At 38.5% G+C, this 18039-nt stretch overlaps 1 protein-coding gene across 1 annotated transcript; it reads left to right on the top strand.

The window, feature by feature from the left end:
- Positions 1-50: 50 nt before the first annotated feature.
- Positions 51-16309, top strand: ncstn (nicastrin). The gene is made up of 17 exons (XM_074652085.1): positions 51-206; positions 1734-1835; positions 2398-2521; positions 3599-3720; positions 5059-5204; positions 6050-6194; positions 6370-6482; positions 7732-7884; positions 8005-8109; positions 8730-8807; positions 9812-9981; positions 10088-10190; positions 11097-11195; positions 12141-12228; positions 12542-12705; positions 13898-14110; positions 15090-16309. The coding sequence occupies exons 1-17, from the start codon at positions 149-151 to the stop codon at positions 15210-15212; spliced, it is 2106 nt and encodes a 701-aa protein (XP_074508186.1). The 5' UTR covers positions 51-148; the 3' UTR covers positions 15213-16309.
- The last annotated feature ends 1730 nt before the right edge of the window (positions 16310-18039 follow it).

Genomic DNA, 18039 nt, shown 5'->3' on the forward strand with positions numbered 1-18039 from the left:
AAAATAAAAGAGAGAGAAGGCTGCAGAGCTGCCATTTTGAATGAGTCCGTCTCCTTTCAGCAGAGAGCGGAACCAAACAGCGGAACCACCCGGACGCTTTACATGTCAACACCTACTGTTGTGCTCTTCTGCTTTCCAAACCAGGAAGATGGATCTGCTGTCGAACAAATGGACCGTTCATCTGCTAGTTTGTTGGTTTTTCGTCGGTAAGTTGTATTGTAACAGTGCTCTATTTCAATGTCCACGTATTAGTTTGTGAGCTCGGTGTGTTTCTGTATCGGGAGGTTAGATTGAGAGACTTCTTTGTGCTCGGAGCTAGCCGGATGCTAAGCTAGTCAGCGATAGCAGAAGCTGTTGGGCTTAAACCTCCCCTGACGGGTTAATGTACTGGTTCTACAATGAGGTTTGGTGGTGTAACACTTCTTTACCAATACCCATCAACTGGGAATTCAGACATTATCCTAGGCCTGTTTTTATTAAGTCTTTTCGAAGACTTTCTCTTTAGACTGTCACAGATTGGGTCTCTTGATACGAGCGGCAGCATCAGCGTGATTCTGCTCGTGATGCGGCCGCCCGGAGCTCCAGGGAGCGTCACGCCAAACTACAGTCAAATCTTTAGTAGTTTAATGTTGATTCGTTGTCACGAAACACAAAAAGTAGTTAAAGCACACATTAAGACATTTTTGAAATCTTTAAGGTGCTCTGCTAAATTCGGCATACAAGTGATCCACTACAATATCACCCGGGTTGAATTAAAAGGGCTTTTTTAACGTGACTGCTGCTCCTCTCAGGTACTCTTTAGGGCTGTCACTCAGTGGAACAGGATGTAGGACCAACAGGTGAAACAAGCCAAACATTTTATTAAAAACGCAACATGTTGGCTTGTTGGGTGAAATTTATAACAGTCTTGAAAATAATAATATAATAATAATATTTTTATTTCTAGAGCACTTTTCAAGCCCAAAGCACATCATATACAACAGAAAACAATAAATAATTAAATAAAAAACAATAGAATGGGGAAAATAAAGAAACAAGCATATACATATTCATACAGTTACATATACACATATATACACATCAGCACACAAGCATACAAAAGACTATAATTCAGCTGATTGGAAAAGCCTTTCTATAAAAGTGGGTTTTAAGACTGGATTTAAAAGTAGTGACAGAGTCAGCTGATCTAATGCTCAGTGGAAGACTGATCCATAGTCGGGGACTTTACTGCAAAAGCTCGATCACCTTTTGTTTTCAACCTGGTCTTTGGAACAGTTAAATGACCCAGACTAGCAGACCTGAGGGGCCTGTTTGGACAGTACCGTGTGAGGAGCTCAGTTACATACTCCGGTACCAGGTCATTCAGAGCTTTTATATGTGATTAAAAACAGTGCAAGCAATGAGCACTGGCCCAGAGTATACTAAGTCATGGATTTGTCTGAATTAAATTTCCACCATTTTCAAAGGACTTGTCTGTGATTTTCTCAGAGAAGAAAAAAGCTCATCTGCCTGTATGCAAGAGTTTTTTAAACTAAAGGGATCTCAAGTCTAAAATGATGAATGTACTTTTACAAGTGAGAGTTCATTTTAGGTTCTCTGAACAATTAAAACCAACTCATTTGTGACAGAAATTCAGTTTTTCTCTCTTTATCATGCAGTCTTGGTAAAAGCTATGCTCTGATGTTGTATTCCTCTCCTTGTGCAGTTGTTAAAAGTGTTTTTTTCTCTTGCAGGTGTCAGCTGTAATTCAGTGGAAAACAAGATTTATGTGCATCTCAATTACACTGTCCCGTGTGTGCGACTGCTCAATGCAACACATCAAATAGGCTGCCAGTGTAAGTAAAGCAATAGATTAAAGTGATGCTTTGTACTTGTCACGAGAATCCAACATGCCTCTGGGACCCTCATGACAAGTAAAAATCCATTTCACAGTTTGCACATCTGAACGGTAGAGTGTGTGTCCTTATGGCCTCTTAGTGTCTTTCTTTCACTTGGATTTTGTAGTAAAATGCTTATTAGACAGTCCACTGAAAAGTATTTTCAAAGAATTTTCTGTGTGGTTGCTTGAGGCAAAAACCTACAAATCAATTCTGTAGCTTTGAGAGTTAGAAAGGAATTTTGGAAGAAGATAAAAGCACACAAGTTGCAGATAAACCAGGCATGTTCTGTGGTTAATATCTGATTTATCAAAAGCTGTTAGAATATAATGAACTATTAAACTACAAAGCAGTAGCAGTTTTGTCTTTGCTGCATCATCCTCTAACCTCTCCTGTAATGGAGACGAGGCCTGGTGGACACATATCGATTAGATATGCTTTCAGGACATTTGTATCTAATACAGCTGTTATACCTCATATCAGAGAGGCTGATATTTAATTTTTTTCTTTCTGATTTCAGCCCATTTGTCAGGTAATGTGGGCGTGCTCCATGTGCTTGAGTCAGAGGAAAACCTGGACTGGGTCCTGCACTCTGGTCTCAATCCTCCTTACCTGGTTATCCTGGAGTACCCGCTGTTTACCAGGTACAGTTAACATGTCTCACCCTGCAGAGGAAGTACCTACAGTAGTTCTTAATGAGAGTAAGGGCCAGGGTATACTCCATTGTCTCATGTCAGAAATCAGAAGTGTTTATAGTTGTTCTGAACGGCTATATGGATTAAATAATAGTGAAAAGGTGTTAGTAGTTCAGTCCATTTTTCTATTTAGAGTAGCAGCTGGGGGATAAATTATAAAATCAGGACATGGCAGTAAAACTCAATTAGTCGTAACTAGGGCTGACCCGAATGCTTTGAAGCTCCGACCATTGCCATGGTGATTGACCTCCAAATCAGTATTCGAATGCTTTGTTTTTTGTTTTGTTTTTTCATATATACTAAGTATGTAATAATAATGTAAAAATCCTAAAACAGCCCATGAAATAAGGAATAACCCTACAACATCATTTATTATTCATATTCAACATGAATTATTATTAGTTATTACACGGCTTTGTTGAAAACTTGATTCTGACTGGTCAATCACGTCGTTCTATTGTTTATTTTTTCTTTACAACAGACTTTTCTATGTATAACAGACCGTTGTTATGGGCAACGATCCCCGGCTGCTCCGGGTCACATATCGATGTGTCCTTGAGCAAGACACTTAACCCCAAATTGCTATTGGTGTGTGAATGAGTATTTAGATTAGATCCTGATGGGCAAAGTTGGCACCTCAGCAGCCTCTGCCATCAGTGTATGAATGTATGTGTGAATGGGTGAATGCTGACATGTAGTGTAAAACGCCGTGGTCGGAAGACTAGAAAAGCGCTGTATAAATGCAAGTCCATTTACCATTTAAAATGGGGGAGATGGAGACAGACAAAAGAACCTGTCAGCCTGTCGGCCTGCTGCGCTGTAAAGCTTCAAATACCTTTGAATATTTCTCACGGAAGATTTGAAGCCCAAAAAATTGTATTTGGGACAGCCCTAGTCATAACGAAATGTCAGTTAATTTACCACCTGTCTAACCCTGAGGAGAGAAACTTTACAAATCCCCGTCTGACCTGTGTTTGTACCCGTATCGTTTCCACTGCCCCGTGCCGTCTGTCTGCCTGATGTCAGATCCATCATGATGAAGTTGAAGAACGGCTCCAGCAGGGTGGCTGGCGTTGCTGTTGTGGCGCCAAACACAAACCCGCTCGAGGGCTTCTCTCCGCACACCTCCTGTCCCAACGAGAACACAGGTGGGTGAGGGATTGCCTGCTGAGACTTGTCCCCTCAGTGTTACACCAGTTACAGAAATGAATTGTAGTTTTATGATCCTCAGAGGGCGCAGCGCATGAAATTGCATGCTGTAGTGGCTTCAGTTTTCATGTTCTGTGAACTGTTTCTGCAACATTGTAGTGTCACCGTATAGTCATGTGTGACCTTACAACACAGTTTTAATGTCTCATCACTTTATACTTCAGTTTATTCTGTGACACCATAAATTCAAGGCTGCATGTGTGACCACTGACCAGAGTTATTTGTTTTTTAACTGGGTAAGAATAGCTTCAGACACCAATCAAAAGGTCATAGTCCGGCGCTTTTAAAAAGCTAAACTTCATGTTTCGTTATCTTACTATGTTAAATAACACTAGATGTAAATAGAGTTGCGAGGTGAGGGGAGCCACTGTTTTTTTCCCCAGTTCTGTATTCCCATTTAATTTTTTCTTTTAATGATTTAATGTAAAAAGCTATAGGTTTACACAATGCCTGTCACTTTGAATTATTTCAACTTTTAATGATTTGCCCATCAGTTTGGCAAACAGCCCTAAACACTACAATACCCATGAGCTTCTGCCACCATTGCTAAGGAGAGGAAGTCTGTCAGAGCTGTAGCATATTCCAAATGCTGTCGTTTAGTTTCTATACAAAATTACGCTGGGCTAAGCATAGTTGCTGAATTAGTCCAAAATTTCACCAGAGTCCAAAACTGAGTTGATTTAAGCTGCATATTGTCAGTTTTCACAACACTGTAATCTTTGCCTTTACTTTCGAGGCGCCCCATAACAGAATTTTAAGCTTGTTGATTGGATGTTTCTTGCCGAAATGCATGTTGGGAGTCGTAGTTACCTTCTCCCCTGAAGTTTTTATGTACACATGCTTGTACCTTTGACATTTTTTATCAAAGAATCAGATATTTTCTAATGCAGCTGTACTGATGATTCAACCGGGAGACTTTCACACTCATCCAAGCAGTCGAAAATAATGTTCCAACTACACTGTTTAAGGAGAAAATGAATGGAACTTCTACCTCTGCAACCACTTCGCAACTGTAGATGATGTATTGACACAGATAAACAAAAAATTAATGCTAAAGAATAAAGTATGAAAAGTCCAGGGGGTAAATACTTTTTTATAGATTTTTTAGAAGCATATCTGTTGATAATTGATTACATATTTCATGCAGCTCACTAGTAGAAACCAGGGCGCTAGATACCAGCACCATTTTATTAGCTTCAGTGTATTTACAGAAATCTGCTCATGCAATACACGCTTCTGTGCTTTAGTGTGACATGCACTGTATGTATTTCCCTCAGGCGTGTATTCAGAGAGCTATGCTCCAGCCATGGCCCATTGTAACGTGACACTGTGGAACCCTTTGGGAAACGGCTTGTCCTATGAGGAGTATGACTTTCCCATCTTCTCTCTGAAAGAGGACAATGACACTCAGGTCATACGGCAGGTAACAACAAAAGCTGATCATTTGTCTGTTAATCCCATTTGATATAATCACGTTGTTCTTACATTATGCTATTTTTTGTTCAACTTTGTTGTCACTGCTGTCACAAAATGTCTGTCTAATTGTTTTCCAGTTGCCTCTTGTGCCTTTACAAAACAGTACATTTACAAAAAATCTGAATTTGTCCCAGTAGTGGTTGAGATTAGGCATGATGCCAATAAAGCTGTTTCAATAGCACTTAAGATCATCTTCTTTCTAAAGCCAACATGTTGTTGCACATTATGTTGAGACGATTTGTCGGAACCCACAAATCATTAGCTGCTTTTCCACTATTATATGAGACAAAAAAACAGACAGATTATATTACATAGGTTTTGAATATCTGCTTCTGATGCAGTGCAAGTGTGCATATGATTCTCTTCCTCTGCGGGCTTCATGTTCTCACAGAATAGACCTTACATTGCTGAGCCACAGAGTTTCATATCAGCTTTCAGTTTCAAGACTGAATTCATGTTAGTTTATTTTCTATGAGTTTGAAACTTTGTGGTTGATCCCCGTCTCAGATAAGATGGCGGGATAGACGAGGGAAACTGTTCTGTAAACCAAGGGTTTCACGTTTGATCCCCAGATGTCAAAGTGATTAATTTAGCGCCAGACATGGTAGTTAGTGTATTGCTGTGCCCAGACCTGCCAGTGTGCCCCTCAGCAAGAGCACCAGACCCAGTTGTATGTGTTCCAACTTGTTCTAAGGATGGAAAACTATTTGAGATTTGTTAAAATACTGTAATGGTATCGAAACCCACACACACGAAGGGGTTTCATATGTGCATGCTTTCCTCTATTCGCAGTGCTACATGGACCACAACCGCGCTGTGAACGGCAGCACTCCTCGGTACCCGCTGTGTGCAATGCAGCTGTACTCCCACATGTCCGCCGTCACTAACACGGCCACCTGCATGAGGAGAAATGACATCAACTTCAGCATCAGCCCAGGTATTTATTTTAAATAAATAAATATCTAGACACAACAGGTTTACTTACCATTCAAATGGCATTTTTTTAAAGGCTAAATAACTTTGTCAGGGAGAAAGTCTATTCAGTGAGGATTATACTGTTATTTTTACCAATTCTAACTGAAGTCTGGTTCTTGTTCTGTGTCTCCCTTTAGAGATGGTTTGTGACCCACTGGGTGACTATAATGTTTGGGCCTCCACCAAGCCTATCAACAACACAGCCAAGGGGCACAAGGTGGGGGAGAGTGTGGTCATAGCAGCAACCAAGGTGAGTTACAGGAAAGAGTCCTTCTTCTTCTGAGTTTTAGTCCTAAACCAATATTTAGTTTTAGTAATTAACATGAACACCCGTTGAAATTTCTTCAGTCGGTATCTGCAGTGATCTCACTCACTTCCAGTATAAAAGCCAAGTACAAGCTAACATGATGCATGTGATGTAACAGTTACAGTCTGTGTAACAGGCAGCGTTTCTTTGCTTTGCTTCTTGTGTAAATATTTTCCTACTTAACGTTGTTGAGAACAAGCGCTACGAAAACAAAACACATGAAACAATGAAATTGATGATAAGCCGGCAGAGGAGCCTCTTTTTAAGCAAAAATCAGCTCATCTAAGGGAGGATTGTGAGGATTGTCTCTGTTTTACATCATTGTAAATTGGATGTATTTCGTTTTTTTGGCGGGCGGCATGGTGATGCAGTGGTTAGCACTGTCACCTCACAGCAAGAGGGTTCTGGGTTTGAACCTGTTTGCCAGCTTGTGCCCTTCTGTGTGGAGTTAGCAAATTCTTCCCTTGAATAGAATAAGCAGTTACAGATAATGAATGGATGGATAGTTTTTAGGCTGTTGGTCAGACAAAACAAGACAGGAAATTTACATTTTATGGTTTTCTTAACTATTTTCTGGCATTTTATTAACTAAATGATTAATCCGTTAATTGAGAAAATAATCAGTAGATTACTTGATGATGAAAATAATCGTTAGTTGCAGCCCTGCTGTACTAGAGATGCAAAAGCGAACCGTAAAAAAACGACCCGTTCAATATTGAACCCCTATTAAACTTAATCAGGCCTACTAATTATTTGATGAGGTGCCAGAGACATGGAAGAGGCAATTATCTGAACAAAGGCCTACTTGACCATTAGGTAGCCTGCTTTATTTCATGTATAAAATCTGTTTTATTGCTTCATATAATATATCAGTTAATCTATTTATACATTTTGGAGTTCAAACACATTGGAAATGTTTATGTTTTTCTTCTCCCTAATGAGCAAAACAAACTGAACCGTAACCCAAAAACTGAACCATGGGCTTGTTGAACTGTTGCACCACTATATTGTACACATCTCTTTTTCAGCAGAAACGCATTATGCTGTAGGTAAACCGAAAGACAAGATGGGCTGCATTCCCTCATAGTTTGAGGTCACATTATGATTTATGCTGTGATCAAAAAAATAGCTTATTGCAAGTTGAACTGAACTATTTACCGCTGGTATGATGTCTCTTGTCTCTTCTCTGCAGTTGGACAGCAGGTCTTTTTTCTTTGAAGTTGCTCCCGGAGCAGAGAGTGGCGTCTCTGGGTTTGTCACTCTGCTGGCGGCCGCTCAAGCTCTGCGAAATGTCACCCAGGAGGCCCCACCTGAGCGCACCATCCTCTACACCTTCTTTCAAGGGGTCAGTCGCGTCCACATCACTGCATGCATCATTGTGCTTGACGAACATACCGAATTTGATGTTGTACTGCCAGCCTTACTGAATCTTTTTGTACTTTTTATGTGACTGTTTTGACTCCAGGAAACGTTTGACTACATTGGCAGTTCGAGGATGGTGTATGATATGGGGAACAATCACTTCGCCTTGGACCTGGACAACGTTCACTCCGTACTGGAGATTGGACAGGTGTGTATTGTAGTCTTTTCCAGTAATCTACTGTGTCAACCTGCACAGACCATCAGATTTTAAGGGAACACTTAATGAGACATTTAAAAAAACATGACTTAAATGTTGGCACGGTATTGCTTGGGAGTTTTCAATACTGGCAACAATACTATACCTGAGTTTCGGTACCTAAAATCTATCTGAACAAAGAATAGGTAAACAATACTACTAATCTGTCCAGCCAACTGTTGGTACTTGACTGTTTTTGATACTCAGTGGACACAATTTGGTTGGTTTAAAAAGTATTAAGGCCTGATAACCAACCCTACTTTAAACAATTTAATGAATTAAATGAATGACTTTAAAACATGACTCATGAAACCATAAGTAGCAATAAAAAACTTATGTTATTATATTATTACTACATTTTAAACAATGTGTATATTTATCAAACATGTTGATGCCAAAATAATTATAGCTGCAATTTTATACCTTTTTAAATTGTGAACAGAATCAGTAAAGAATATGTGCTTGTCCTTTTATCACTTCAACATTATCAGATGTACGTTATATTTATGCATATAATGTGTGTGTGTGTGTGTGTGTGTAGTTTATCAGCATGTTGAATTTGTTCACCATAGGTGGGACTTCGTGCTGACTCCAAGCTGTGGCTCCACTCTGATCCTGTCTCTAGGAAGAACAGCAGCGTCAATGAAGAGGTTTGTATCTGTGTATATTCAAGAGCTTCCTCTCTTAGAGAATAGAGAGGTCAACTAAAAGTATACAGTACTATACACATTGTAAGCATGCACTGTACACAATAAGAAGCATGCACATAAAACTAGAGGTACTGTATTCACCATATAGTAAACGATACTAAATACAAAAGTATGTTGTTGAATCATAAAGTAAGTAATACAGTAGCTGAAACTAAAGAGAGGATAATTAAGTTGAAATACATTAAGATTAAATTGTACTTCTGAAAAGATCCTAAAACAATAGAAATAGCTTTGTCATAAATCAGAAATAAAATAAATAAAATTCATGAATTAATTAAAATTAATTGTAGAAGTGTCTTAAGGGTTTAGAACATCATGATAGAAGTATATGATGGTCATTCCCTTGCTCTATTATGTCTCATAAGTTGTTGCAGCAATTTTTGGGTTGATGCCATTTGTTACACAGATTTGGTGCCACTTTTTACCACTCAACAATTGATATAAATGATCAATTATCCCTCCAAAATACCACATTAAGACACCAAGCCCTTTAGGAACACCATAGAAAAAGCCATGCTGTGATTTGGTATCAAAAACTTTTGACATTTGGAGATTTCTGCAAGAGTTGTATTTTGCGGCGATTGGATGGCGAGCACTCCTGTTCTGGAAACTGTTCAGCTCTTATTGTCAATCTACTTAGGAAAGCCATCCAACCTCTGAATGCTCTAGGTCTGTAGTTTGTGGTTGGAAAGTTTCATGAGGCTGTGATTATCCTAGAGGTCACCACAGGTCATTTTATACAGGGAGGTCAAGTTTCAAAAAATGGTCTCACTATATGAAATGGCTACTATGGGGAGTAACATCATCACACATGAATACAGTTGGGCTCATTGGATCCACACGAGTCTCAGCTTTACAGTGATACTCAATTTATGTAATTTACGTTTAAAAGTAGACTTGGATATAAAAGCAGAACAATTAATAAATTCCCTTCACTGTTTCAGGTGAGGAAGCTCATTGTGAACTTGCAGTCGGCTGCCAAAGGTTTAAACTTCTCCGTGGACGAGCCCAATGTCTCTCAGCCACTCCCGCCCTCGTCCTTCCAGCGTTTCCTGCGAGCTCGGCCAATCCCTGGCGTTGTTATCGAGGATCACCAGTCTGCTTTCACCAACAAGTGATTCACTATCATCATTACACATTATTACATTTGATTATAATCATGGGATCTGTTTTGCCTCAAGGAATTGTTTTGTTAATTTATTTTCCTGTTCTGTGTGCAGGTTCTATGAGAGCATGTACGATAATGCAGAGTACCTGAATGTATCTTACCCACCGAACCTGACACCAGAGGAGCAGCTAGACTTTGTCACTGACACTGCTGAGGTAGGCTACGCTGTGAAAGTGAAACTTAAACGCAACACGTTGGATGAAATGAATGAAACATCACGTTTTGAACACAAACAAAAAGCCTTCTTACAACCTTTTTTGGGGTTTAGGCAAAAAAACTAAAAGTTGTTTAAGTTTAGGCATTAAAAACCTTAGTCAATTTTTAGGGAAAAACATTGTGTTTTGTCTTAAAACAACTATGAACACAAAGACAACACTGTCTATACTACAGCGCCTGACTTCCGCTTCTGCTCCTGTCATAATTACTATGGTCGCTAGAGGTCACGATCGTGTTCTTTTATTCCTTCTTTCAGTGATCTACCATGTGCATGGATGATAAAACCTACTAGCGGGCGTAGTAGGCCCCTATTGACCCACATCTATGGTGCTCATAGCGACTGATGACGCCTATTTAATAGCCCGACAACAGTCTAATCGGCTGAATATTCACTATATTCATGTGTTCTTGAATTAGCTTTGCAAAGCTGGTGCACAGCTTCTGCTTCACTCGCTGTGGTCAGACAGATATAAGTTCAAGTAGAGTTGATTACAAGTTTTCTTATTTGCTCTGATATCAACATGAACCCTTTTGTATCTGATGAGATGGATTCATTTGTATATTGGATATAATAGGCCATGTTTTTGCAGTCATTCTACTGTTCATGTGTTATTTATAACATCTGTTTTAAATAGTTGTTTTCTGTGTTTGGGAGTTGTGAGCAGCAGATAGTTGAGTCATCATCTAACCCTTACTCACAGTCAACACGTCAAAACTTGTCTGGCAGTATTTAAGCTGTCTTCATGATGCTACTGTTTAATTTACTGCTGAGAACTTCACACAGATTCTGTTGGGAGGCAACTAATAAAAGATTTTTTCTGCATTTCTCTTCATGCATCTTTCAGGCTCTGACTGAGGTGGCCACGTTGGTTGCCCGGGCTCTGTACATACAAGCAGGAGGAGCTGAAACCCAGCTGAGCAGCATTACCGCAGACCGTCTAACAGTAAGATTTCATTTAGGAATTAATAGAATATGTTTCCATCTGTTTTATCTACAAGTTCACTATTCCTATTTATCTACCCCTTCTCAACACCACAAACTTTCTCCACCTGAAGAATATGAATCTGTACTTTGTTTTAATCTAAAGTAGCACACAGTAAAAGTAGTGTTTTAAAAATATTGCTGTTTCTTCATTTACTTAAGGTGGGAATTTAAGCTAGAAATGCAGATTATTCTGTGATACTCAGTATCAAAACTTGCAAATTACATTTGTATTATTTTCCCCTTTGAATTGTCTTCAAATATGTCTTTTATTTAGGAGGTGATAATCTTGCAAACACCCTGCTTTTACTGTTTAACCCTCACTTTCCCACATGTTACACTCACATGACACTAGTCGTTTTAGAGAACGTACCGATATGCTAAATAAAGTCCCACAAAAATAGTGAGGTTTATAAAGTCACTGGAGATAAACTGGAGGAGGAGCGATTCGTGTGCACAGTAAATCAGTGCCGAGTCAAAGTGTAAAACATTGACAGCAATATTTCAAAGTCCGGGATTCCCTGCATAGAAGTGATAGTTCTTGAGACGAAAAAGATAAATTTGCTTCCTCGTACACTCCCCTCTGCAACTTATTTTTTTTTATTTTAGTTTGTGCACCGTGAAACTGATCCAGACTAAATAGAAAACAAACCAAAAGTATCAAATTAACTCTGATTCAGACTAGCCAAACATATTATTATTATTATTCTCTTCATGTTTTGTTTTTATTTGCTTCCTTTACACATAGCTTTATTTAATTGCAATATCATGAATTCAAAGACAAACAAAGAGCTATTTTTCTGTCTTTCTGGATATATTTCTTACCAATACCAATTTTTCTTGGTGTGTCTTTTATTTTGCAACTGAACAGACGTGACTGACTGTCTAACTGTTTTCTGTCCCTCAGGTGACCCGGATGTTGTACGGTTTCCTTGTTCGGTCAAATAATTCCTGGTTCCAGCAAGTAGTCCCCTCCGACCTCTCGAGCCATCTGGGTAAGTTGGGATACAAGCTAACATTTACTATACTCATACAAAAGTGACGGAAAATGATTGAATATGTTTTATTGTGAAGCTGTATGTGTGTATGAATGTCACTACTGTACTTTGGTATATTTACTCTTGCTTGCTTGTATTACTAGAACCTAATGGGCAGTCAGCTTCCCTTTTTTCATTATTGAACTAATGGTGACCGAGCAGAGGAGACACTAGTAAATCTCCTCTGTGGATCCTCGGCCATGTATGCTTGTCCAGGGGTGACATTTTTGACACAAGACTTAATGTCTTCTGTCGTCTGTCTGTCTGTCAGCTGATAGACCCACAAACTTCTACGTCGGCGTGGCCCAACAGCCCAGCGAACCGACCCTTCTGGTCCAGCACCTGCTGGCTAACCTGACTGGTAACACCGCCAACATCACCCAGGAGAACTGCCAGAACCAGAGAGAGGATGAGAAGGACAAAGAGACCAAACATGTAAGACCTATAGCAGTCTTCCTTTTAGTAATTTACAGACCAATTATATCACAAGAATAAAGTTATAAACTTTTATTACAAAAGGTCAAGATGTGTATCTCAAATCTCTATTAGTTCATCTCTTTTTATGAACCAATTTGTAAAAAGGAAATTAAAAGGAAAGAGAGAGAAAATATATAATTAAGAAAAAACGGGAATGTTTACAGCTGCAACCAACAATTATTTTCATTAAGGATTAATCAATTATTTTATCAACCAAATGTTTCCCAATTCATCAAATAATCGTTAGTCTATATAAAGTCAAAGAATAGAGAAAAATGTATCACAAGTTTACAAAATTGTTTGTTTTGTAGGACAAACAATCCAGCATGTCGTCACATTTAAGACACTAAAACCAGTAGATTTATAGATTTATATCATTTTTGCTTGAAAAATGGATTTAAAAGATTTATCGGTTATCAAAATAGTTAGATTATCTTTCTTTACATTGATAAACAAGTCAAGTTAACTTTATCTTTATAGCATATTTCATACATAATAAAATGGAACACAATGTATTTTATATAAAAAATGACATATAATAATAAAACAATTGCAGAAAAAAATCTGCAAAATAAACAAATGCCAAAATATACGAGACACACACAATTAATCTACTTATCGTTATTAGCTAAACTAAAACCCACATTATTTAAAAATGTGGGTGGGAGGGCTGTCAATCGATTAGAATATTTAATCGCACATTTTGTATCTGTTCAAAATGTACCTTAAAGGGAGATTTGTCACATATTTAATACTCTTATCAACATGGGAGTGGGCAAATATGCTGCTTTATGCAGATGTATGTACATATTTATTATTGGAAATCAACTAACACAAAACAATGACAAATATTGTCCAGAAACTCTCACAGCATTTAGCATAAAAACAATCATGTTAACTTTGACACAAGATATAAATGAGGACAGAGTGAAAGCAACATGTAAAGTCTCGACTAAAAAACTTTATTTTTTTTTACATATACAGTAAATACAAATATACTAGATAAATATAGAATAAAAGTAAATTAGGAATTCTATTGGAACTGTAACATCTGCATGCCTTTGACACATGTTTTGAAAATAACTAATAATATATTTATTTCCTCCCTCCACCACCCTGTGACCCCCCCCGCCCTTGCCTCCTCCATCAGATGTACTACTACATGTGGGTTCAAGGTGCAGCGCCTCCCAACAGCACAAAGAGGGAGGGTTTCTGCGTGCGCTCCACAGTCCGTCTCTCTAAAGCGGTGTCCCCGGCCTTCGACCTGCGGGAGTACACCTCCAAAGATTACTCAACGTGGACAGAGTCCCGGTGGAAGGCCATCAAAGGACGCATATTCCTGGTGGCAAGTCACGAACTGGAGGTAAACTTCCCTTCACTCAGAGTCAAAAGCGACATTCACACGAATACGTTTTAAACACAATTTTTTTTGGGGGGGGGGGGGGTTGGCTTCTGAGTGGGATTTTCCAACAATATTGTTTGTGAGTGCTTTTCACAGTCAGACTGACGAGTAGCGTTTCCAAAACAGCAGCAATAAAGGAACTCTGACAACAACAACAAAGCCGACTTAATGCTGACAGTGATTGATCACCTATCTCGAACAAGGTTCAAGTCTCTGCAAGTTCATTTTCACATCAAATTGAAATGAAACAAAACTCTCCGCCTCGGTTATCTCATTTAAGCATTTATTTTAAGCCTCTCATCTTATGCCAGTTCACCCTACACTCGTTTTTGGAGCTCCCCGATTAAAGAGGAAAATCAGTGTTGGCTCGGTGCTCGCAAATTTGGCGCTCGAGCGCTATGTGTGAACTGTTCAAAGGCATCGCAGACACATTCCAGATATCTAGCAGGCTAAATATCTGGACCTGTCGGGACGTTACAGCCAATGAGAGCAGCCAATATGTTGCGTTTGCAACACGGACCAAAGTTGTTGCACCGAGAGGAAACAGACTATAAACATAGACAGTTCCTTTTTTTGCTAAAAAATTGTTGTGTGAAGACGTGTGGAAATCAGTACCTAGCTACATATTCTGGTAATTATTTGGCAACATAATAGCATGGGCTACATAGTCAGAATGTAACATACATGTTAACAGTTGGATTTTGAAACCATTTATTTACATAACAAATGTCTAGCTAAATCTGGAAATTTGAGTCTGGAAAAGCATGGAGTTTTTAAATAACAACGTGGGGAACCCTGAAATAAATGGATGAAAAATGAAATTAGTCAAAACCAGTAGCAGCCTGGAATGTAGGAACAGTAACATGTAAACCCAAAGTCTGGTCCTTTAGCGTTTTCCATGTATGTTTTCCGAGGCTAAGTGTTCCTTTGACTCCTCCAGATGTTGACGCTCGGCGTGGGTTTCGGCGTGCTGCTAACATCCCTGCTGCTGACGTACATCATGAGCTCGAAGGCCGACATACTCTTCAGCTCGGGCAGGGAGCCCGCCAACGCCACATACTGATCCAGACTGAGGCGACGCCAGCCCACGACCACTATTACTACTACTACTACTACAACTACTACTTCTATCCCAACCAGACATGGACAGGGTCTTCTCTTTAAAACACATAACAAGTAGGTACACAGACAGTTTAGACACAGCAGCAGCAGCAGCAGCAGCAGAGGTTTTCTTTCTTAGACGACGACGACGACGACTCCATGTTTATGGACTCACTCGGGTGAGGCGTGACATGAAGACTGGACCGGACTGGATTGGCCTGGATGGATCTGGACTCATCAGGGTCAGAAAACACTGGTCAGGCCCTATCAGTGGAAAAGATGTTTATATTTCTTTTGTTTTTGTTTTCCCTTTTTATTGTCAAAGAATGTTTGTTTACCGTGTCACGGGATAGGCACTAAAACATGGACCATTATTTTGAGCGTGTATGATTGTGAATATGTAAATGTGACCGGGTGTGTGATTCAGCGTGTGTACGGACAATAATGAGTGTGTGTGTGTGTCTGAACCTTGTATGAGGATTGCGATGTGCAATACAACAGCTGTTCTCTGTCAATGTAGTTAACTTATCAATCAGTTCTAATAAGAAGAAACCACTTTTTTTGAACAAGTAGTTAAATTTAAGTTTTTGCATAATCTGGAGATGTGTGGTGAAGTATTTTGATAAGTTTTAGGTTCTGGGACAACAATCCTAAATATTTATATTGTTCACTTCCAGTACACTTATAACTACACGTGTATGTAGTTGTAGACCTACTGCAATTTCACATATTGTGATATTTGTGTGGAGAAGAAGAAATTCCCATCGGGTCCCGGTGTGACTGACAAACAAACACTTTATTTCATATTGATCAGCTGCCAAAAAAAAATCTCAAATCCAGTCAGAAAATCTTGTTTCGACACTAAAAATGCGCTGGTACTCTGGCTGTGCACTCTCTTTTTTTTGTTCGTACCTTTTTCACAAGGTTTCTTTTAATAACTTCTGAGAAAAAAATTGTGTCAACACTCAAAAAAGGTTTTAATTTTATTATAATGTAATGGCTGGAATCAATGACCAATTGTGATGCCTTGATGAAGAAATAAACATTGCTTCTTTTCCACTTTTTCTTTCATTGTCGACACACCGCTGAAATGTAATAGATGTGTTTGGCCTGAAGAGCTTCCTGTTAGAAATGAAGGGTGACTGGAATAGCAGCACACAAAAATATAATCTATCAAATACTGTGGTCTCAGTTTACCATTTTAATTCTGTGCTGACACATTTTTAGCAAACCAGCCTTTATTAAAGCACCTCAAGGGTGATGTCATCCTCCTTTCAGAGAGAATAAGAGCATCCACAGGGTGTGATGGGGAGGTGCTACAAGGAATGATAGTATAAAATAGACACTTTTAATCAAAAATCATCTCAATCATTACTGTTGCGGTGCTCTACTGAAGGCTTGTTTGCCGAAATGTGTCAGCATAGGAAACAAAATGGTAAACTGAGACCAAAATATTGGGATTGTGTTTGTTTTTTTTGCGTGCCACAATCACAGTTCATATACGTCTTTGTCAATTTAGTTTAGCACCTAAATCACACAGAGAAAGCCCAGTTGTCTCACTTTGGATACATGACACCAGTGGTTCTCAGCCTTTTGACCTCTTGACCCCTTAAACACAGCGTGTCAATGAGTTGTGAGCAGCTCATCAGAAACATTTCTACTCTCAGAGGCTTAAAGCGGTAAAACTATCCAGTGTTTCACAAGAATGCAAAGATTAGATAAAAGTCAGATCAAATATATAATTCTGTGTAGAAGAACTATATGTATGTTTTGGTCTTGCTTATCATCTTATGACCACCCACAAAGCCCTTAAAAATATGTTTAATAGCATTAATTTCTTCTTTATTTTTAATCTAAAATGTTGGTTTTCAAAAGGTTTAAATTTAGGGCTGCCCCCTCTTAGTCGATTAGTTGACAAATCAGTAATTTTGGTCCCAGTCGACTAAGATTTCTTTAGATATTAGTCATTTTTTGTGCTTTTTTCATGCTGAATGACTTATTTCTAAGAAACTTATGAGCACATCTCTGGTAAACAAGATTTAAAGTGGTGCTTTTGTGTGATTCTTTGTGGAGAAACTAAGTTTTACAGATCTGTCGATTAAATCAAATAGTCGAAAAAATAGTATGAGTGTTAGTCGACAAAGAATTTCTTTCACTGAGGACGGCCCTCTTCTTTATTTTTAATCTGCAACATTTTTCAAGAGGTTTAAATTTGTTGAGGTCTCAGGTTTTTTTTTGTGAGAAATCAGCTTGATTATACATCAATATTCAAGTCAAGTAAATTTTATTTATAAAGCCAAAAATCACAAATTTCATACGACCATGCCATAGATGTCTTACTTATGGAGTAGACAGAAGTAGCAATTACAACATAAGGAAACAAAATGTCAATATTAAGTTTTAAAAAAAATCAATGTATTTACATATTACTATGAAAATTGTGTATTTTGGAAAATCAGTTATTTTCTTATTTATTTCTGTTGTAAAATTAGTCCTTACATGCTATTGAAACATGATTATGTAAAAAAAGAATTAAAAAGTCTTCCAGGTATCTTAATGAAAGGCAGTCTGAAAGTCGTTATATGAACTAGATAGTAAGATTTAACCAGCTGAAAAAAGACCTTTAATATCTTCTTCCCTCAAACAAACTACTGGGGCTGCCTCCTCTTAGTCCATTAGTCGGCTTTTAATCGGTTGTTTTGGTCTCAGTCGACTAAGATTTCTTTAGTCCATTAGTCATTGTCAAAATACTTATTTTGTATTTTGGAATGAGTTATTTTCATATGTAT

The sequence above is a fragment of the Sebastes fasciatus genome, chromosome 11, assembly GCF_043250625.1.
Source record: "Sebastes fasciatus isolate fSebFas1 chromosome 11, fSebFas1.pri, whole genome shotgun sequence".
Lineage (NCBI taxonomy): Eukaryota > Metazoa > Chordata > Actinopteri > Perciformes > Sebastidae > Sebastes > Sebastes fasciatus.

Excerpts from the sequence above, each read along its gene's own strand:
- ncstn (XM_074652085.1), top strand. The coding sequence starts at position 149 with ATGGATCTGCTGTCGAACAAATGGACCGTTCATCTGCTAGTTTGTTGG. Across the intron at positions 207-1,733 it reads AGTTTGTTGGTTTTTCGTCG|GTGTCAGCTGTAATTCAGTG; the intron begins GTAAGTTGTATT and ends TTTCTCTTGCAG. Across the intron at positions 5,205-6,049 it reads ACACTCAGGTCATACGGCAG|TGCTACATGGACCACAACCG; the intron begins GTAACAACAAAA and ends CTCTATTCGCAG.